The 22,820-nt window shown below is 49.3% G+C and overlaps 1 protein-coding gene across 1 annotated transcript in view; it reads right to left on the reverse strand.

Annotated features, from left to right (window-relative positions):
- The window catches only part of STARD10 (StAR-related lipid transfer (START) domain containing 10), a 33,301-nt gene extending 12,960 nt beyond the window's left edge, over window positions 1-20,341 (reverse strand). The window contains exon 1 of the mRNA XM_006870269.1: window positions 20,026-20,341. Within this exon, the coding sequence (XP_006870331.1) occupies window positions 20,026-20,232 (207 nt within the window). The 5' untranslated portion in view covers window positions 20,233-20,341. The remainder of the gene's footprint in view (window positions 1-20,025) is intronic.
- Window positions 20,342-22,820: the final 2,479 nt, after the last annotated feature.

Consider the following 22,820-nt stretch of genomic DNA (forward strand, 5'->3'; position numbering starts at 1 on the left):
GTTCTGTTCGAACAACTGCCTCTTAGTCTATGTACAGATTCCTCATAAGCACAATTAAGTGTTCCAGAATACTCATACTTTGCAATGTTGTCCATAGTTTGTCACAATTCCCACAATCGAGAGCCTCTGTGTAGTCAATAAAGCACAGGTAAACATCTTTCTGATATTCTCTGCTTTCAGCAAAGATCCATTCGCCATCAGTAATGATATCCCTTGTTTCACATCCTCTTCTGAATCCAGCTTGAACTTCTGAAAGGTCTCTGTCAATGTACGCTTGCAGCTGTTTCTGTATTACCTTTAGTAAAACTTTACTCACATGGGATATCAAAGATATTGCCCAATGATTTCCACATTCCATTGGGTCACCTCTCTTTGGAATGGGCACAAATACAGATCTCTTCCAATTGGTTGGCCAGATAGTTGTCTTCTAAATTTCTTGGCATAGATGAATGAGTGCCTCCAGTGCCACCTCACTTTTCTTGAAAGATTTCAATTTGTATTCCATCAATTCCTGGTGCCTTGTTTTTTGCCAATTCCTTCAATGTACCTTGGACTTCTTCCATCCGTATCATTGGCTCTTGATCATATGTTACTTCTTGAAACAGTTGAACATCAACCATTTCCTTTTGGTACAGTGACTCTGTGTATTTCCTCCATCTTCTCTTGATGCTTTCTGCATCATTCAATAATTTGCCCAGAGAATCCTTCAATAACGAAAGTCGAGGCTTGAATTTTTTCTTCAGTTCCCTCAGCTTGAGAAATGCTGAGCGTGTTTTCCTTTTGGTTTTCTGACTTCAGATTTTTGCACATTTTGTTGTAATATCTGACTTTGTCTTCTTGAGTTGACTTTTGAAACTTTCTCTTCAGCTCTTGTACCTCCTCATTTCTTCCATTTGCTTTAGCATGTCTATGCAAAACCATTCTTCTTCGATTTGTCATTCCTGATAAAGTAAACCATGTCGTTATCAGATTCAAAATAGCCAATACCAGTCCATTTCAGCTCACTAATGCCTAAAATGTCAATGTTTATATGTTCCATTTCATTTTTGACAATTTCAAATTTTCCTAGATTCATACTTCATACATTCCATGTTCTGATTTTTAATGGATGTTTACAGCTGTTTCTCTTAGTTTTGAATTGTGCCCCATCAGCAAATGATGATCCTGAGGGCTTGACTCCCCCGGGCTTTACTCCATTTGCATCATCTCAGTCAACTCTACTTTGAGGAAGCAGCTCTTCCTCAGTTGCATTTTGAGTGGCTTCCAATCTGAGGGGCTCATTTTCTGGCACTATAGCCAACATTGCTCCTTTGCTATTCATAAGATTTTCAGTGACTAAATATTTGGAAGTAGTTTGTCTTCCTAGTCTGTCTTTGTCTGGAAGCTCCTCTGAAACCTGTCCACCATAGATGACCTTGCTGGTATTTAAAATACCCATGGCATAGCTTACAGAATCACAGTAACTCAAAAGCCACCACAGTAAGACAAACTGACAGACAAGCTATGGAAATGGAGGGGATTACAACCATGTATTGAAGCCAAGTATATAGTATTATTGAAAGTAAAACTGATGATCTGCTCTATAAACCTTCACTTAATTCACAATAAAAAGTTTTAAAAAATAAATGATAGTAACAGATTATATTCCATTGAATAAGACAGGAAACCAAAGTATATCTAGATGTGATTAAATAAATAAATTGAATCTTTGATGAAGGGTGGGGTGTTTACATCATTTCAAAGCACCTTCCCATCAAATGCTTATTAATTATAAAGGGAAACTGACCGACTTCCCAGTGGAGAAGCCTGGCAGGCACCACCTTAATCAAGTGATCAAAGTAAACATCATTAATAATCAGACAAATTACAATCCAGTGCTGCTGAGAAGAATACAGGCATCTTTTATATCATACTTCTGTAAAGACATGTAACCTAAATCTAATCATAAAGAAACATGAGACAAACCCAAAATGAAGGAAATTTTACAAAATAACTAGCTTATAAGTATCAACTTACAAATTGACATTTATAGGCTAGTTATAGGTTGTGCATTTTCAATATTTTTAATATTTCAATAACCATATTATATTCATGTGAAATCTGGACAGTGACTAAGGAAGACTGTAGAAGAATTGATGCATTTGAATTATGGTGTTGGAGGAGAATATTGAAAGTTCCATAGGCTGCCAAAAGAACAAACAGATCTGTGTTCAAAGAAGTACAGCAAGAATGCTCCTTGGAAGCCAGAATGGCCAGACTTTGTCTCTCATACTTCAGACATAGGATAGGAGGGAACAGTCCCTGGAGAAGGACATCATGCTTGGTAAAGTGGAGGGTCTGCGAAAAAGAAGAAGACCCCCAATGAGATGGATTAGTACAGTGGCGGCAGCAGTGGGCTCAGGCTCAGCAACAGTTGTGAGGTTGATAGGGGACTGGGCAGTGTTTCGTTCTGTTGTGCATAGCATCGCTATGAGTCAGTGCCGACTTGATAGCACCTAACAACAACAGAGATTGTGAAAGTCAAGGAAAAGACTTAGGAGACAGGTAAAATATGAGTGAAGGAATAAACAGGAGTGACTGAACAAAGGGATGGGGAGGGATGTGGTAATGAGAAAAGGTGTTGGACAAGACAGCAGAGGGAGGTCTGGCATCATTAGCATCCAAACTACTATTGAGCAGGCACATTACAGTCCAGGTGCTGTACCAGACAAGCACGCTTCACCCCAAACTTATGAGACAAGTGCTGTTATCTGTGCCGCAAAATAGAAAGCAGGCTCAAAAGATGAAACAACTTGCCTAATCATACAGCAAGCAAGCAGCAAAGCAGGGATTCATAACTAGGTCTTCCTGTACCCTTGACCATTAAGGAGCACTTAAGTGTGGCTTTTGGGCAAACCAGAACATCTCTAAATGACAGTGTGGAAACTGGTTTAGCTTTACAAGTCCTCAAATGTGGTAGCCAGGGCAGCGACAACACTGCAGCCTGGAGTGCCTCCTCCCTTTGGCCAGGCTTGGTGCTTTCAAGGCTCAGGTACAACCAGGGCTGTTGTGGTCCAGCTTCTCACCTGCCTCTGAGGTAACACACAGTGAGCAGGGCACATGGAGCCACAAGACAGTCGACTGTAAACTCGGCATAACATTTTATCTTTAGGACACAGAGAAACTTCAAAAGTTTCCCAGGCTCGGGGCAGGCTCTTGGGGAAGAAGACCAGGGCGAGGTTCTGCAGGGAGGATTGAGTACACTGGCTATGGCAGTGCTGCAGGTAAGGAAACTGAGGCAAGCTGGGTTGCCTGCTCAGGTGAATGTCCACGCATGTCGCCATCCAGCAGCAGCTGCCTGGCCCCCAGCCTGGACTCTTTCCATGGCCCCCCAGGAAGCAGAGTGTCTGTACCAAGCAGTAGAAATTACATCCAGTATTGTTTCTGCAAAAGGCAGCAGCAGCCACACTGGGCAACGTGTGATTCTAACAGGCTTTGGGAAGGGTGGGTGGTGGAGAGGGATGAGTCACCTGAAAGCACCTGGTGGGCGAGCCTGTGATCTGGAACCACAGCCACTGGGCGTTGGTCGAGTCAGTCACCTGGGCTGGACCCTGGGGCTCCCCCAGGAGACGGAAACAGGGTGGAAGGCAGCTCTGGCAAGAAGCTAAGCTGCCAAGCTGGGCTCCAAAGCCTTTAAAGCATGGTGAGAGTGGGAAACTGTTGAAAGAAAAATGAGGCCTAGAAGAAGCAAAAGACCTCTGGGACAATACCAGAAAGCCCAGACTCTCCTCCCTGACCTCTACTTTCTCTAAACTCTCTGGAGGGAGAGACCTGGGGTTGCCTATAACTCTGTGATCAGCACCCACCCTGCCTTTTGCAACACCCCAATGGGTTAGAGTGTTGGAGGAGAATACTGAAAGTGCCATGGGCTGCCAAAAGAACAGACAGACCTGTGTTGGAAAAATTGCAGCCAGAGTGTTCCTTGGAGGCCAGGATGGCCAAACTTCATCTCTCATACTTCAGACGTATTGTCAGGAGGAACCAGTCACTGGAGAAGGATATCATGTTTGGTAGGGTGGAGGGTCAGAGGAAAAGAGGAAGACCCCCAGCGAGATGGATTGGCAAAGTGGCAGCATCAATGGGCTCAAGTGTGGCAACGACAGTGAGGCTGGCCCAGGATTGGGCAGTGTTTTGTTCTGCTGTGTATAAGGTCGCTATGAGTCAGTACAGACTTGATGGCACCTAACAACAATAAAACAATACCACCAAAGATCTGCAGTGAGAGGGACATGGACGAGGAAGGTCATTCAGATCTGGAGTCTGGCAGTCCTAGGTCAGAGTCCTAGATCCTCTCCTTGACACAAGACTTAACTCCTTTGGGTCTTAGTTTCTTCATTTGAAAAATGGGGCTACTAAGAGTATCTATCTCATGGGAATAAGTGATGACATTAAATGAGATCATTTGTACAAGTTGTCTAACACAGTAAATACTCAAAAATTAAAATGGTAGCTGCTATTTCCAGGACTGGTGGTAGAAGAAGTGGGGGGCATTCACCCTTCTACAGGGCCAGGCCTACATGAAATGTGCCTGTACCTCCTGCCTCACCCTAGCCCCAGTCCTGCTCTTCCATCCCATTCCCCACTGCCTGGAGCTACTGTATGCCACACCTGCAACTGGGTAGTGGGGAATCAGAGGTGGACTTGACTTGGGCCCTGTTTCCAATGGAGCCTCTTCAAGTGGGGCTCTCACCTGCCTCTGAGGTAACACACAGTGAACAGGGCACATGGAGCCACAAGAGTGTAAACTTGTAGGAGAGACAGGGACACAAAATCACAATATACTAATAGAATGAGCAGTGCTGGGGGAGGGAGGCACACAGGCACTATAGGAGCAGATACGACTGAGCCTATAAGGATAAGGCACTGAACTCGGAAAAAAAGGGCATTTCAGGCAGAGGAATTAGCGGGTGGGAAGGCCTAGAGGCTTTACCAATTAAGTACAGAGCAGGGTCCAATGCCCAACCTGTGTCTCACTCTCCCACTCACCTCTTTCCTACCCCTGTCCAGTGCTCAGCAGTGAGGAGAAAGGCAGCAAGAGACAGCCAACCTGAGGCAGGGGGAAAGAAATCAGACTACCTCCACAGCACTAGGTCCTGGACTTGAGGGGCAGAGGCTGAAGTGATCACAAGCAAACTAACACAGACAAGTAGACTCTGACCCCTACCTGAGACTTTACACAGCAGGTCTTCAATACCAATATGCCATCTGCTGACCCCAGATGGAAAGGCTTTTGACACAATGGTTAAATTGCAAAGAATGGGCATTACAGAACACTTAATTGTGCTCATGAGCAATCTGTACATAAACCAAGAGGGAGTTGTTCAGATAGAATGAGGGGATACTGAATGGTTCAAAATTAGGAAATGTGTGTGTTAGGGTTGTATTCTTTTACCATACTTATCCAATCTGTATGCTGAGTAAATAGTCTGAGAAGATGCATTATATGAAGAAGAAGAACGTGGCATCAGGATTGGAGGAAGACTCATTAACAACCTGCTATATGTAGATGACACAATCTTGCTTGCTGAAAGTGAAGAGGGCTTAAAATACTTACTGATGAAGATCAAAGACCACAGCCTTCAATATGGGTTCTGCCTCAATGTAAAGAAAAAAAAACACCTTACCACTGGACCAATAAACAATATCATCATAAATGGAGAAAAGATTAAAGTTGTCAAAGACTTCATTTTGCTCGGATCTACCATCAGCACACATGGAAGCAGCAGTTAAGAAATCAAACAACATATTACATTAGGCAAATCTGCTGCACAAGACCTCTTTCAAGTGCTCAAGAGCAAAGAGGTCAGTATAAGGGCTAAGGTATACCTGACTCAAGCCATGGTATTTTCAGTTGCCTTATAGGCATGTGAAAGTTGGACAATGAATAAGGAAGACCATAGCAGAATTGATGCATTTGCATTATGGTGCTGGAAAAGAACATTAAAAGTACCACGGATTGCAAGGAGATAAAACAAATCTGCCTTGGAAGAAGTACAGTCAGATGCTTCTTAGAAGCCAGGATGGTGAGACTTCACCTCTCATCTTTCAGACATATTATCAGTAAGACTAGTCCCTGGAGAAGGATATCATGCTTGGTAAAGTGGAGAGTCATCAAGACTTAGGAAGACGCCCAATGAGATGGACTGACACAGTGGCAGCAGCAATGGGCTCAAACATAACAACTGTGAGGATGTTGTAGGACCAGGAAGTGTTTCGTTCTGTTGTGCATAAGGTCACTATAAGTAGGAACCGACTCGATGGCACCTAAAACCACCAACAATGGTGGTGCTGTGGATTCAACATTGGGCTGCTAACTGCAAGGGCAGCAGTTCAAATCCACCAGCTCCTCGGAGGGAGAAAGGTGAAGCTGTCTGCATGGTAAAGATTTACAATCTTAGGAACCCTATATAAGGTCACTGTAAGTGGGAATCAATTTGAGATAGTGGGTTTGGTTTGGGTTTGGGTGTGGGATATGTGGAACACACAGATTATCCCAGTTCCTGGAACCCAGGAGATGGTCTTCTCCACCACCACCCTTCAGATTCCACTGGGGAAACGGAGACCCAGGAATGGGTAAAGGGTTTACTTGGGTGACTTTTCACTGTGATGCATTTTAGCAGTTTTGTAAAGAGATTAACTGTTAAGCAAATTACCCTTTACCAATCGAATCATATTCAAATGAGAGGAAGAATTCCAACCTGGGAGTAGGGTATCAAATCATTAATAGTCTCACCCAACAACCACATCTCCATGTGCTCCAAATCACTAAGCAACTCATCCTAGGAAAGAGACAAGAACACCAGGGAACCCTCAGGGGCAAAATGTACTTGTCATCAAACCACATCTATCAAGTGGCCAAGAGCACTGAACTGGGTCTTTTGTAGGCATCACCTCAAACCCTCCCAACAACTCTGTTTATCATGATTCCCCTTTCACAGATGTGGAAACTGAGATTCAGAGAGGTATAATGACTGGCCAAGGTTACACAGCTAACAAGTGGTGGAGCCGAGAGCTAAAGCCTGGGTAGGCCCAGCTCTAACATGTCAGAACGCTCTGCTACCTTCATCAAGGGGCAGGGCTGGCAAAACAAATAAACAAACCTGCTGGCAACTGGAGACTACGTTAACTAATGGTTAGTATGCAGTGCTCATTGGACTTGGAAGGTTTGCTGACCAAGGAGGCTGAGCTCATGGATTCTTCCTCTGACTCAATCTCAGACCTCAGGGAGCTTTAAAAACAGAGTCATGCTTTATAGAAACCCAGCACTGGGGTTCTGCTCCTTGAAGCCCCATTTGAGAACTCCACAAGGCCCAGCCAGGGCCCAGAGATTCACAGTTTACACTCAGGGTTGTATGGCTCAGCCAGGTCTCTGCCCTGCCACGTCCTGATTGTGTGACCGTAGCTTGGGTAAAAGATTTCGTCTCTGAGTGCCAGTATCTTCATCTGTCAAGTAGGGATAATCATACTCTCAGAGTGGTGCTATGAGGATTAAATGAGACTTGTACATAAAGCCCTCGGCAGGAGCTCACTGCCTTGCCCTTCAGTCCTGGCCCCTAGCCCAAGTCCAGGCACCTTTTCCTGCCTGCTCAGGCCCTGTAAAGGTGAGCATCTTCTGGCTAATCCCCAAAGAGCAAGACTAACGGAAACAAGCAAAAATGTTGTTTTTCTAAAAGCCCCAGATCCCTCCACAGGGTGGGTGGGCAAGGAGGGGGTGTTGTTGTTGTTGTTGTTATGTGCCATGGAGTAGGTTCCAACTCATAGTTGGTTCCGACTCACAGCAACCCTGTACAGGGTTTCCGAGGCTGAAAATCTTTACAGGAGCAGAAAGCCTCATCTTTCTCCCGCAGAATAGCTGGTAGTTTCAAACTGCTAACCTTGTGGTTCGCAGCCCAATTCATAACCACTATGCTACCAGAGCTCCTTAGCCACCCTCTTATTCCAGAGCTTTGTGTCTACCAACCATCCTTCACAACTGAAGCCAGCCATGCCCTCATCCTGTCAGACCAGGGAAACAAGGCTCTGAGAAATGCAAAGACTAGCCTGGGACCCACAGCATAGCACAGAGGCTTGGAATGGGAATGGGATATAGGGACACGTGTGTGTGTGTGTGTGTGTGTGTGTGTGTGTGTGTGTGTGTGTGCGCTCTGACCTCCCTACTCCTAATTCTTCTCCCCAGGGTCTGCTCACTGCCTGCTGGCTTCAGGACCCTCTACTTGGCCCTTTCCAAAACCTCCAAGAGACAACATCGGGTCTAGGATTTCTAGGACTACAGAAATCCTTCCCCCTCCTCCCTACATCCTGCCCTCCACCAAAAAACCTCAAGAGCTGATCCAGGGTCACTGGTAGGTGGGGTCAAGGGCAGGGTGTTGTGTGTGTGTGTGTTGAAGGTCGATCTGGTCAGTCCTGCATTTCTTCCTCAGGGCCTGCCCAGAATGCCCTCCATGGGCCACCCCTGGCTATATGGGCTTCTCATGTCACTGTCCCCAGGCCATGCAACCTGCCCTGCTCCTAAGTTCTCCAAGTTGGACTAAGGGTCTGTTCCTCCTGGTCTCCTTCAACCCTGGCTGCCTCACTCCATCACTGATGCACTATATTGTCTCTAGTGCTGTGGGCCCTTGTTCATCGCAGCGTCCCATGCCTAGTGCAGGACATGAAATTCAGCAAACACTCAGACAAGAACTTGCCCTAACAGAAGACTGGACAAGAGGGCCAACACCTGTGTGCCTGTGTGTGTGCTTCTCTGTGTCTCAGAGTTTCTGCTGCTGTCAAACTCAGAAAACCAGAGAGCCATGAGAGCCCATTGTTGTTAACTGCCACTGAGTGGCAGTGTGCTGAGGACAACTATTCCACAGGGTTGTTAAGGCTGTGACTTTTCAGAAGGAGGTCACCAGGCCTGTCTTCCAAGAAGCCTCTGGGTGGGTTTGAACTGCCCACCTTTCAGTTAATAGTTGAGTGCCTAACCATTTGTGGTACCCAGGGACCTGAAAACCTCCTGGATTTTTGTAAATCTCTATGACACTTATATGACACTTAAAGGAGCTCTGGTAGTGTAGTGGTTACGAATCGGGCTGCGAGCTGCAAGGTCAGCAGTTCAAAACTACCAGCGGTTCCGCGGGAGAAAGATGAGGCGGTCTGCTCCCGTAAAGATTTACAGCCTTGGAAACCCTATGTAGGGTCGCTATGAATCGGAACCGACTCCACAACACATAACAACAACAACAACAACATGACACTTAAGGATGATGATTATTCTGCCAGTGTTGTTGTTGTTAAGTGCTGTCAAGTTAGTTCTGACCCATAATGACCCTGTATAGGGTTTCCAAGGAGCAGCTGGTGAGCTTGAACAGCCAACCTCACAGTTCAAAGCAACTTTGCAGTCTAGTGCATTAACCCACAGCTCCACGACTCTGCCATTAAGTCTTATAAAGTGGAATGGTAGGGGGTGGAGGTTGGAGCAGTTTCAGAAGTACCAAGAGGCAGCTTCAGGGGAGATTCTAGGACTCACTTTTAGATTTTGATAGTCAAAAACAGCAAATTAAAAAAAAAAAAAAGCAAATTAATAGGAATCGACTCGACGGCACTTAACAACAGCAACAACTATATACCAAGTTGTTGTTGTTAAATGCCATCAAATAGGTTCTGCCTCATAGCAGCCCTGTCTGTATAAGGTTTCTGAGGAGTGGCTGGTGGGTTTGTATCACTGACCTGTGGTTAGCCACTGCTTGTGAAGATATGTACAACTCTTTCATAGTGGTAGTAAAAATGGATTCCATTCTTCTGGAAAGCAATTTAGCAAAATATTTTTTAAAAATCATCATCAAAATCAATCTTTTGACTTTGTTCCTGGAATCCCAGGGCTAGAAATTTAAACTCAGGAAAAAAAATAAAATAAGAAAATGGTTCTGTTATAAAAGAATGACTGTATTATTGCATTTGTAATTAGTGAAATATGTTAGAGGACAACCTGGAATACCACCAACAGCACAGACCAGTTCACTTATGAACAAGCACATCATCTCAATGATGATTCCAGAGCCACTGAAGATTTTGGTCTCCCTGAGGGCTAGGAAGCCAGGACGAGGCCTGGCATAGAGTAGCTGACAGAAAGATTCTTGAATTACTAATTCCTTAGCAATATGAGAAACTTCTACAGAGGCAATATAAAATGAATAAAACACGATACAAGGTTGTACCTGTGCCATAGTCTAACCCACCAATGGCCATGGAATCAATTGTGATTCATAGCAACCTCATATATGGGACAAAGTCTAACTGTTCCAGATGCTACCCAAGACTGTGAATCTTCAAGGAAGAGTTCAGGTGTGAATAAGTACTGGACAGCTAACTGCCAGGTCAGTGATTCAAACCCACCAGCCGCTCCTTAGAAACTCTATACAAGATCACTATGATGGCACTTAACAATAATAAATCTTTAAGGAGGCAGACTGCTACATCATTCTCCCTCGGAGTCAATGGTAGGCTTGAGCTAAGGACTTCTGGTTAGTACCCAAGTGTTTTAACCACGGTGCCACCAGGGCCCTGTCCATATCTACACCCTTGCATGAGTACTGGAAGACATCAAGGAATATAGTTTAACTTGGTATATTGGGGCTCTAGGTGATTTTTTTTTTTCACTTTTGGATTCTTGTGACTATTGGTACAATATAGTATATTGTGTTGTTAAGTGCTGTCGAGTCGGTTCCAACTCATAGTAACCTTGTATAGGGTTTCTGAGGAGCAGCTGGTAAGTTTGAACCACCAACCTTGTGGTTCAGCACTTATCCTGTAGCACCAAGAGCACACTTCTTAAGGATGACACTGAGGATGATGATTACTCGTAAAAGTGTTGGCCAGAGCTCTGAGGACCTTGTTCCTTAGATCTAGAAGATTGGACTCGGCTGAGTGAGGGCCTGAGGCTGGAACCAGAGGGGACTTGGGTCCCTCCCATCATAGGGGAGCCCCAAACTTGGGGCCCAGGATATAGCAATGATAACCCTGGGTGCTCAGGGCAAGGACCAAGGGTAAGCCAAAAACCGGTACTGGAAGGGGCACCCATGTTGAGTCCAAATAGAAGAAGAGCAGGTGGCACCCAGGTGAAAAGGGCAGATGGATGGCATGAGCCTGGGGGCTGGGCTGGGTGGGGGATGGAAAGGGTGTAACCTGAGTGAACAGGCACTGAGGAGGGAGGGAATGGAGCCATCCCTTGGGAGCCTCAAACTGTGTTCATTCATGTAACCACTCAGCAAATGGTTAATCCTGTGCAACTCTGGGCTAGGGGTTGTGCAAATGAACCTGATTCTATCTTCTTGTCTACCTGGGAGGAGGGAGGATTAGGCCCACTTGAAAGATTTGCAAACTGGCTCAGAAAAGATGGAAGTGGAGGGACCAACTGGGATCCCAGTGTGACCCTAAAGCTGCTCCCCAAGAATCAGGTCCTGTTCTGTGCAGAATCTAAGGAACCCCAGGAGGACCAGTGCCTGGACAGATGAGCAGTGAGCTGAGGGAGTCATGGGCAGAGGGCTGTGGCTGTTGGGGATGTAAGTAGAGTGGGAGGGGATGCTGGAACTGATTCTGAATGGTCTTTACATCACCTGCCTGGGGTGGAGGGAGGTGGAAGAATCTAAGAGTACATGTATTGTGGACCCAACACAGAATCTCCTTTGGGCCTCAGTATTCATCAAACCATCTTCTCCCCCAGAGTACAGGCCCCTGAGACTGATGGGGAGTGGAGATGCTGCCACCTCTCCCCGAGAAAGAGCTTCTTGTGCAAGTGGAGTGGAATCCTTCCTGGCTGTTCTTCATCCTGGCCTGAGTGACTCATCCCTGCTCTGCTTTCTCTCTCCTCCCATCTCCAGCCTCCCTGGACCCCTACCTCCACCCCCAGGCTCCAGAGCAACAGCCCCAGCTCTGCAGCAGTGATCAGTGTTTTGTTCTGACATCTCAGAAGCCGACCTCCTGGTTTGTACTTTCTGCCACCCTGCTTCAGTTCTGGCAGCGGAGTGAGAACCAGACAAAGAAGGGAGGGCCACCAAGAAAGGTGGAGAGTAAATGGGCCTACAAGAAAAGGCAGGGGTAGGGGAGAGAAGTGAGATATGATGGGGTCAGAGCTGACACATAGATATCAAGACAAAAAGTCTGAGAGGATAAACATTAACAGTGGACTGATGTCCCCCAAAGCTCTCTTGTAAGCTCCAGACTTCTACTTCAACAGCCTGCTGGACAACCCACTGGCCTCTGAAACTCACCATGTCTAATACTGTGGTTCTTGTTGTTGTTGTTGTGATGTGCCGTCGAGTTGGTTCCAACTCATAATGACCCTATATAGGGTTTCCAAGGAGCAGCTGGTGAACTTAAACACTGACCATGCAGTTCAAACCAACCTTGCAGTCCAGTATATTAACCCACAGCATGGCAGCAGGACTCCAGTACTGTGGTGTATCTTCCCCTAAGAACTACTCTTCTCCCTCCCCTCATGTTCCTGGAACTTGGGCCCAACTCTGTACTTGTCCCTGATTCTCACTTGCTAGCCAACCCATCCAGCTAGCTCTGCTCCTTGCATCTGATTCAGCCAGATTCTTCCTAACAGTCCCTTCTTCACTGACCCCATGCAGGCCTCCTTGCTTGGATCATGACAGCCCCTCCATGTCTGCTCTCCTGGCTCCCAGGCCAATCTGCCCCTGCAGCCAGCTTTCTAAAAACTGGAGTTGATCATGCACTGCTCAGCTTGAAATGCTGAACCAGAGGGCAGGAGCCACCCGGAGACAGCTGCAGAGAGATAATTGGATCAGAGACAGCTCTGCTTCTGCAGTGAGGGGCAGTGACTCACACACACAGAGTAATGCCAGGCGCAGAAACATATACAATCCCACACTCTAAGGCACAAACCACCACCAGAGGAGCCTGGTTTACACTCAACACACATTCAGGGACCCTCATCAGGGGCCTGCCAGGAAGGGGTTTGGGGAACCATGTACTTGTGCCAGAGGTGCTTACTCTCTGTCCATTTCATACCCAGCCACCCACAACCCAACTCCACACAAGCAAGGCCCAGACACACAACTGCAACCCTCATCACATCATCCTGTCCCCACAACACACAACCTGATATCTTATGGCATTATTTTATTTGCTTCTATTTTGCTTTTCTTCCCCTCAGGATGTAAAACCCATGACAGCAGAGTCCTGATCTACCTGGCTTGCCACCCAACCCCAGATATAACACAATACTTGGCACATAGTATGTGCTGAGTAAATAAATGAATGAATGAACTGTGGAGACACAGAAGGGAACTCTAGCCCCTCTGGTGGTCAGGTCTCTGCCTCCAAATTCCGTACTTCCTTGGCCTAGTGCCAGGTCCCAGGCTCTATGGAAAGGTCCAAAGACAGAAGGGGGACCAGGACATAGTGAAGTGGATCTCAGAGACAGGTGGAGGTTATGGTATGAAATCCAAAGGGCCCAGGCAGCACACAGGAGAGAGATGGGAGGTGGGCAGGGATAGCACAGGGTGAGAGGGATGGGTGTAGGTGTATGTTCAGGTATTGTTCATCTACCTCAGGACATGGAATTCTAGAGAGACAGGAGAGGGAGCAAGTACCTGCCTTTGGGGTGCCAGGCTAAGAAGTAGAGAAGTGGTAGTTATGCTAAAGCCTCAGAGAATAGTTCCAGCTGTGCTGTGCCAATTGCCCCAGGCTCTCTTTAATGACAGGTGAGAGGAGTCTGTGTTTGGCATGAGACCTACTACTAAGTTCTGGGCCTGTCACTTTCTTTCACTGCTTGTCTTCCTGACACTCCTGAGGCCCAAACACATCAAGGTCAGCCCAAGCAGGCCAGAGGGAATCAACTGAGTCACCGACAGGTCAGTGACATCTCAGGCCTGACACCTGGTCTGAGCTGCTCCCCCCACCTGGGTATGCTCATCTACCTAGGTCAGGGACACAGATGAGAGAGAGGTCAGGGCTGGAGCAGGGCTTCTGCCCCTGGCTCGGCTCAGTGGCATCCTGGCACCCAGACCTGTGGCCGCCTCCCCTCAGTAATAGGCTGGAGCAGCTCAGCTGAGGTCCCAGATTCCAGCAGAGCACCCATGGCCCAGGTGGCCCAGCCAGGCATGGAGACGCAGGAGAAGAAAGAAAATCCATCTGTCTCCAGGACTCCCTCCTTTCTCTCATCTCCTGAAACTTTAAAGACTCTCGGCTGGAAACTGAGCTGGGGCTTGTTAAAGTTTAAAGGCCAGAGCCTGGGGAGCCAGGTGTGGAGGGCACAGAACCAGCTAGGGCCTGGGGCATATCCAGTCCCAGCAGGGGACACAGGCTGCAGGTATCCCCCACCCCACTCCCACACATTAAGGTTCTTACCCCCAGGGCATGGATGGACCCAGTAGGCTGCATATTCAGGCAGTCTTATACTCCAGATGGTACAGTTTGCTTATTACAAGGGGTTACACTACAACACCATGTCGATCCACGACCCTACTAAATCTGGATGGGATCATTGATCCGTTCCCAACAGCTCTTAATTCAGTGCAGGTTGAGCACCTCTGCTTACATAAATGCAGCAGCATCATCCACAACATACCCCCTTGTCTGAAACTCTCCCCTGCCACCCCAGAGCCTCCAAGACCCAAGTCTCAGAGCCTTGGTCCAGCTCTCTAATCCCCAGTCCCCTTAGAACTACCTACAGTTCTCCACATGCACTCTCCTTTCCTCGCCTCTTGGCCTTTGCACAGCTGCTTCTCGGGAATGATCCCAATGCAGACAATCTAACCCATCGTCCAGTTCCAGAAGGGTCACCCCTATGAAGTCTTCCCTGACCTTCAATTATTGGTTCAGATGTTCCTATAACATTCCAGTTCCTATAACAAGTATCTGTCAGTACCCAACTGGGAGCCTCCTTGAGGGTAGAGCTTGTCCTTTCTGTCCCTATAACCTCCAGTACAGAGTAAATGTTCACAAAATGTGCAAATGGGTGACAGCCTGGCAGTAGACAGGACAGCAGCCCATCCAGGGTCACATCACTGAATCCCTAATATCCTCCATCCATCCCACACCTCTCCTCCAGGAAGCCTTCTCTAAAACCTTCAGCCACTTCTAATCTTTCCCTTCTGAACACCCCCAGCCAGAAGGTCCACACCCTGCAGGAGAACAGCTAGGCTAATGAGCACCCAGGGGCAATTTCTAAATTGCAGACCTGCCAATTGAAAGATGAGTAGATGTGGATAGTGGCAAGGTCAGCAGAAACACCTTCCCCCTCTTGTCTCGCTACCTCAATCAAGCGCCTTTCATATTTGTGGTGCCTCTGAATTTCATTCTATGCCTCTTCTGGCACTCCCTTGGACTTGTACCCAGGGGGCAAGTGTCCGCTGTCCCCACTCGCTATACATCTGAGAGCCTGACTAACAGGGGCCATACACTCTGCGGAGCCTGCCACTTCCTCCGGTTGCCCCCATGCCAAGTCAGAATTAGAGCCAGCCAGCCTAATGCTGGATTCAGGGCCCCTATCTAAGGACCTCTCTGATGGCACAAGCTGGCAAGGCCTTGGTCATCTGCCTTTACTCACTCTTTGTCCAGCAATACAGACGCCTCTTTTCAGCTTAGGCTAAAAATCACTCCTCAACAGTCTCCTATGGAGATGGGGAAATGGAGCCCCAGAGGAGACACAGGCCAAGCCCAAATTGGGATTTACTTAATCCAAATCCCTAAAACTAGGTTAATTTCTGCCCCTGCCACTGATAGGAAGACTGACTCAGAGAGGTGAAGTAACCCTCAAAGTCACTCAGTGAGAGCTGGGCTCTTGTCTGGGTCTCCTCTAGGCTCCCGTCCCACAATGCATAGCACAGGGAGCCCCAGATAGGAGAGTGAAGTAAATTGTGAGCCAGTCAATCCTGGTGTATAATGAGTAATAGCCAGGACCACCCAAGGGGGTGTAGAAAGCTCGGCCTCAGAGATCCAAGGACCTGAGTTCTGATCCTGCTTCAGCCATTTTCTAACTGTTTGACCTTGCAAAAGTAAATTCTAGCTCCAAGTCTCAGTTTCCATATCTGTTCCAGGAGGCTAATGCGACCTACCCTACAGGATGGTTATGAAGACTCAGTGAGAGGACATGAAGAAAGCACCTGGTATATGGTACACAATCAATATATGACCCTCCAGTCCCTGCCTTCTCCATAATGCTTCTGAGCCCCACAGACTTGGAACCCAGACAGTTTATGGTGTGGGGCAGGTGGATGGTGAAGCAGGGCAGGGAGGTGCCTCAGAAGCGGTCTCCAAAGGGGAAGGAGAGAAGCCGCAGGACAGGAAGTCAGAGGACACAGGTCCTCACTACCCAGCTTCCTGTAGCAAGAGGAACCTCAGGTTCTCAGCCAAACTCCAAGAGACCTCCCCGCCTTCTCTAGGTTCCAAGTTCCTCTAGGTCTCTGCCACCTGGCCCACTCCTGTTGCGGCCCAGGTTCACATGAGGTCCCAGGCCTGCTTCTGCTGGTGGCCGATGAACATCTGCCACAGGCAGGAGGTACTGAGTCAGGAATCACCTGGACCTCCTGGAACACATCTCTCTACCACAATCTGGGAAGCTCCGAGGAACATCCAAGTTTCTTCCTCTGCTTCTCATACAGGCTGGGCATGCAGCGACAGGAAGAGGAGCTGAGCACATGGGCATCCAGGGCAGGGCTGGACAGGCCCTGATATCTCATGTCCCCAGTTCCTCATATCTCTCCCATGGGCCTCACATTGTCACTGAGTAAAGAGACTCAGAACCAGGAGGGCTCAATGGTATGAATGGAGAAATGACTCAAGGTCACTCATACTACAAGAGGTTCCCATAGTCAGGACTGAACCCAGTCACTTCTGCAGATGGATCTGGTTGCATGATAAAGCCTCCTGGTTTCCCTTTTCTCTCCCGACTATAGAAGCTAGGGGAAGCCTGGCCTTGGACTCAGGATCCATGTTCAGCAGGAGGGGTATCTGCCTTATCTTCAGTAGCCAGGGCACGGTACAGGCCTGGGGCCAGGAGCAAGGGACAAGTTGAAAGTGGCCTCCAGCAACCCCTTCCCTCTTTCCTGCTCTGCTGCTGGATCCAGAGTCACAATGGCTTCTAGGGACCTCTGGACCTAGAGGCAGAGAGAAGATTAGATGTCTTGGGGAAGGGAAATGAGGAAAAAGGAATCAACCAAGTAGATAGATAGGTGGAACCACAAGCACAGGACATGTCCAGGGGGTAGCTGGCAAACCCAACTTAGGGGGCAGGCCCAGGGCAGGACACAGGCTGGGGGAGGTGGAGTGGCAAAGCTAAGCAAACAACTGCAATTCAGCCCCAGCCTCCTGGAGTAGCCCAATCAGCACAAGGCACTCCCCTTTTTGGACTTTCTCATCTATCAAACAAGGTTGGGATGATGAGAACATCATGTCCTTCAAAGAGTTATTGATGGATTAAATGCCATAATGTTGCCTAATGATGTGGGCTCATGCACAGAGGGGAAGAGACTCTGTAGACAGACTGCCTTGGATTCTGCTCCTGCCTTAGCTGCTGTGTGATCTTAGGCAACTGACATCCCCTCTCTGAGCCTTCATTTTTTTCATTTGTAACTTGAAGACAAGCCCACTACTGCCCAGCACTTGCCTGAAATAAATTAGATGAGACGCTAGAGGAAAATGCTTGGCTCAGAAAGCAAGGGTTCTGATGATCAGAAATGCAATTAGTTGTGTGGAACCTCAGAATCCTGGAGTCTTGGGGATGGGGAGGTCAGACACTTCTCCACATCTCCCAGAGCTCTGTCTGGCTGCACTGGGAGGATCAGGAACAGGGTGCTGGTCTCCTGGGACAGCCATAACCTCCTCCCTGGGCCCCAGCTCTGCTTGCTTACTGTCTCCAACCCCTCCTCCATTGTGGAGAGCAGAACTAGGGAGCAGCAATGGGGAGATACGTAGAACATACAGCTGGAGATCTGGCTTCCAGACCTGGGTCTGCTGGGGCTTTGCTGCCCGACCCTGGGCTTCAGTATTTGTATTTGTACCTCCGTGGGTTGGGGAAGGGAACATGAAACAGGGATTATAAAGGGCTCTTTGGTCCCTCCAGCCTCTGCTCAGAGAAGAGGAGGATTGGAGTCCTGGCTGGTGGGGAGAGTATATGCCCTGCCCACATGCCCACAACACCCTAGTTTTCCAAGTTGCCCCTTCTCTAAGGAAGTCTACCTGAGATGTTTAATCTGGCCACAAGGGGTCTATTGTGACAGCCTGGCCCCCAGACCATCAACTCCAGTTCTGGGATAGGCTGGTTTATTCATTAACCACACCAGATGGAGGAGGTAGCTCTGCCTTGTTGACACAGAGAGTGGGAGTACCCAACCAAGTCACAGTGTCCCCTTGCCCTCCTTTCTGGAGAGCCAGTTCAAAAGAAAATGGCCACTTCCCCACACCACTGTACATTGGCAGCCTTAAACCTTTCCCAGGTCATGCCAGGTTCTCTTGTTCAGCCTTGCTCATCTTTCATTTATTTGTTCCTTCCATCACTCATTCATTCAACCAGCACACCCTGCTATGTCCACCAAGTTTCTGTGTTCAACACAGAAGATATGAAGAGGGATAAAACCTGTCCCTGCCCTCAGGGGCATACCAGCTGCGTCCTCCTTCCTTGCTCCTACTTCTCTGACACAGCTCAGGCCCCTGGGAGTCCCCCAGGCCAGGGCCTTGGGTGAACCTTGGTCCAGAGTTGTCAGGCCTGGACAGAGAACTGGAGCAGGAGAGTCCCAGCAATGGAATGACACACACAGATATCTGGAGAGACAGAGGCAGTCAAATGGGCAGAGAATAGACAGAGTCATAGCAGAGAGAAAGGAAGGCAGAGAGGATGGTCAGAAGGTCACATGGAACAGTAGACAGACATAGCAATAACATAGCAAGATACAGTGATACAGAAAGGTTCAGGATCAGAGGGCAAAGGCCAGATGCCTTAGCCCCCTGGCTTGAGGCTGAAATGACCCAGCAAGGCCTAATAATAAACCAGGCCCCAGGAAGGAGGGGACAGAGGACAGAGGGCAACACGGAGGTGGTGGAAAGCTTCTCTGTGTCCCAGTGCCCTGCCCCTATGCCACAGACATGTATTCCTTCTCCCATGCACAAGGAGCACAGCAAAAGATGGCAAAGGAAAGGGAGATAAAGGGCAGGTGACAGAGCTCACTGCCAGGAACCCACTGTCCTCTCTCTGAATGTGGCACTCACAGAAATGCTAGCTGTGTTGAGGTCCCTGGAGCAGTTTCCGACACCTCTATTCCATCCAGTTCCCCAGGGGCGATGGGTTCAAAGGGAGGTGGGTTTGGACCCTCCAGGCCTGCTTGTCCCAGCAAAGAGAGATGGAAAATCATGGGACTGTGAGGAGAGGGCTAATGTGTCTGCATGGGCCCTCAAGCCCCTTCCTCCTCTAGTGAGACTCCAGACTGGCCCCGAGCAAGTCAGGGACATCCAAGCCTGCCCTCAAGATCTGCCTGCCACATCATGAATCCTTGTAAGAAACTCAGGGGACAGCCAAGGAGAAAAGAAGGCAGAACAGGGCAAGAGGCAGAAAGGATTCTGTCCCTGACACCCAAGGGTGCAAAGAGTGGAGGAAAAGATCCAGCACGGGCTGGGAGAACCAGGAGTTGGGGAGAGGGGCTCAGTGGGAGATCCCACCTGTGGTGGTTCAAGTCAAGGACCAGGTGAAGACCTATAGGGTCGAGGGCTCCTATAGGGTAGAGGGTAGACCACTCTCCTAGATGGGCCTTGAAGCAGCCCACCTCCCTGGAATAGGCAGGGTTGTGCTGGGGTTCTAAGTGAGTGAGTCATATCCCCTCTCCAGGCCTCAGTTGGCCCATATGTGTGAGGGTGTTTGGCCCTGAAAGGTGTGCCTCCTCCTGCTCCACAGTAAGAGTGTCTAGGCCCAGAAGCACAACCAGGAAGCAGACCTGTATCAGAGGCTGTATAGGTGCAGTGAAGGTGGCACCTATGGCAAGACAACTCTACCTTGATCTTGTGCAGTGTCCGGTCCATCTCCACAGCCTGCACCCACACAGACACACCAGCCTTGCTGTAGGTCAGGTTCCAGCCCACCTCGGTCTCACACTCTGACCGGAAGCTGCGGAAGTCCTGGTCGTCCGGCACCTGGACACTGTCACGGCCCAGGATGGGCCGAGGCCCTTGGGGCTCTGTTGAGGCAGCTGGCTTCTCCATGGCGAGTGTCTGGAGGCCCAGAGCCCTGTTCCTAGCCCGGCTCTCCTGGTCCTCCGCGGAGGCTCCTACAACGTCGACGCGGCTGCAGATGCTGACGCCACCTTCCTGGGACCTGCAAGACCGGTTTGGGGACGGGAGTCAGTGTGCTGGGGGCGCGGGTGGGGCTTTCCAGGGTCCCCAGCGGACAGAGAGTTCCAGATAAACAGGGACTAGCCCGCGGGTGAGGCGAGCGGGCACGGGACAGTCACGGGGGCGACCTCCCAAAGAGAGACCCTAGCCCTCCCAGGTGCTAGTGTGGAAGCTGTGTTTCGGGTCAAGGTCCTGTGCATAAGACTATCGGGACCAGAGTGAGGGTCGGGACCGAGGCGACAGGCGGTCCTGAGGGACCCCACGCAGTGGGGGCGGACCGGCTCAACTAACTCGGCAGCGGCGCCGGAGAGTGGTGGGGGCGGGGTGGGGCGCCCGTGGGGCCGGCCCGCTCACCTGTGCCCGCTGCTTCACCAGGGCCCGGGGTGCGAGCGCCGCTGCCGCTGCTGCCCAGGTGACCGGGGCCGCGCGGGGGCTCTGGGGGGGAGGAGCAGTGGGTCCCTCCGCCCAGCCCCGTGCCCCCCGCCCCGCGCGCCCCCTCTCCCTGCTCCCTCCCCTCCCTCCGAGATCAGCTCAGGGGCTACGGGGGCTCCGCTCGCCTCGGCTGGGTATTTTCCAAGCTGCGGAGGTGAAGCTGACAGAGCCCACAGCCCCGCCCCGCCCCGCCCCGCCTCACAGGGTCCTAGCGCCCGCCCCCGCCAGGCCCGGGAGGAGACCCAGCCCGGGAGGGGCCAGCCTCTGGCAGGGCTGGGGGCGGGGTGGAGAGGAGACAAGATTGAGTGGACTCTGAGAGGTGGGGAATTCAGGAAGTTAATTGTGAACTCCTTTTATTCACCCACTTCCTATTCTCACAGGTACACTCCTTTGCAACAATTTACTTATACACTGGCTTGCTGTCCTCAGAGACTCCCACACACAATACCCTAGAGACCCAAGGCTGGGCACATCCCCCCACAATAATTAACACACTAACCCCAGGGAGGATAGCCCTACAGCAACTCAAAGGTATCCACACTTGGCATCTCCTACAACCTAGAGGCATACCAAATCTACACACACCCAACCTGATTCCCTGTCATGTGTGCAAACCCAGCCACTAGGTGATTCAACCCACAGGTCTCAAGTTTCATAAGCTGACCAGACTTTGGCAAAATCTTCCCTCCAGTCTCATTCGCAGCTAGGAACTTTGGTGAGTTTCCTCTCCACTCCCAGACTCCTAACCCTTTGTCCACTTCCTACCCTCCCTAACATACACACACACAACAGAGTGAGAGAGAGAGAGAGAAAGAGCCCGACCTTCCATGAACTATACATACACTACAAGAGGCTCTCAGGAGATTCTGTCCCAATTCGGGAGCTCCACTGTCCCTCCCCAGGCATCCAGGCAAAGCTGTCCAGAACCCCATAACCACATAGCATTCCATCCACTCCTTCTAGCCTGGGAGGCTGCCACCTGCCCCTGGGCCCTCAGGCTCCCTCTACTCTCTGTGACATGAGGGCAGCATAGCAGCTTCACTTCTCTGAGGATGGGCCAGTGTAAGTGTGGCAGAGGGCCCAAGGCTGAGCATTAACTCACCCCAGTGAGATGCCTGACAACCCTACGGAGGCTGTCTCTGAGCCACAGGGAGTGGCCACCACTTGCCCTGTGTCACACAGTGAATGCTCTGGCCATTCTGACCAGAACTCAGCTCTCAGCCTCCTCCCAGCCCAGGGTTCCTTTCTATGACCTGGTTGCCCTGTCCTTCTGGCCTTTACTTTCCCAGGGTAGAATAAGGGAATCAGAATTTAGAATCCTCAGGGACCTCCTAATCTCAGCATCCTAGCTGTTCTCTGGGATAGAATAGCTTTTCTTAAAGGTGCTAAGAGAAAGATGAGTTGTCACGGTGGATTCACAAATAGAGGTGTTTCTTCCTGATGTGCTCAGGGCTCTGAGATGTTTGTGAATTGGTCCCAAATTTTAAGATGAGTGGAAGTGAGAATAATCAACCATATGAGATCAAAAGGGCACCATTTATCCAAGGATCAAGTTCAGAAGGGTTAGGAAAGGAGCAGGAATGGAAACACTGGGAGGAAGTGGGATAAGTGATGTGAAACATTGTGGGGATCGCAATCAATGACATAAAACTCAATGTGTATGAAATGTTGAATGGAAAGCTGATTTGCTCTATAAACCTTCACCTAATACGCAATTAAAAGAAGTTAAAAAATGAGTTGAAGTGAGTAGGGTGCTGTGATGGCAAGTAATCCCAAGAGATATTCTGCAAAGTCTACTTATACACAGGCATAGGAATTCTGTCAAATGGCTTGCAGATCTCCATGAGGCCTGTGTGATGCCATTAGGACCTTAGATCTCCAGGCCTCCCATCTGCAGTGTGGGGGACATAGATAATCACACCACCCTCTCTAACTCACACCCTTTATACATCTGAAATCAAATGGCAGGGAGGCTGGACCTGGGCTCAGGAAGCCAGGGCTATAGCACTCAGGCACCCACCTCCCCT

This window comes from Chrysochloris asiatica, unplaced genomic scaffold (assembly GCF_000296735.1).
Source record: "Chrysochloris asiatica unplaced genomic scaffold, ChrAsi1.0 scaffold00140, whole genome shotgun sequence".
NCBI lineage: Eukaryota > Metazoa > Chordata > Mammalia > Afrosoricida > Chrysochloridae > Chrysochloris > Chrysochloris asiatica.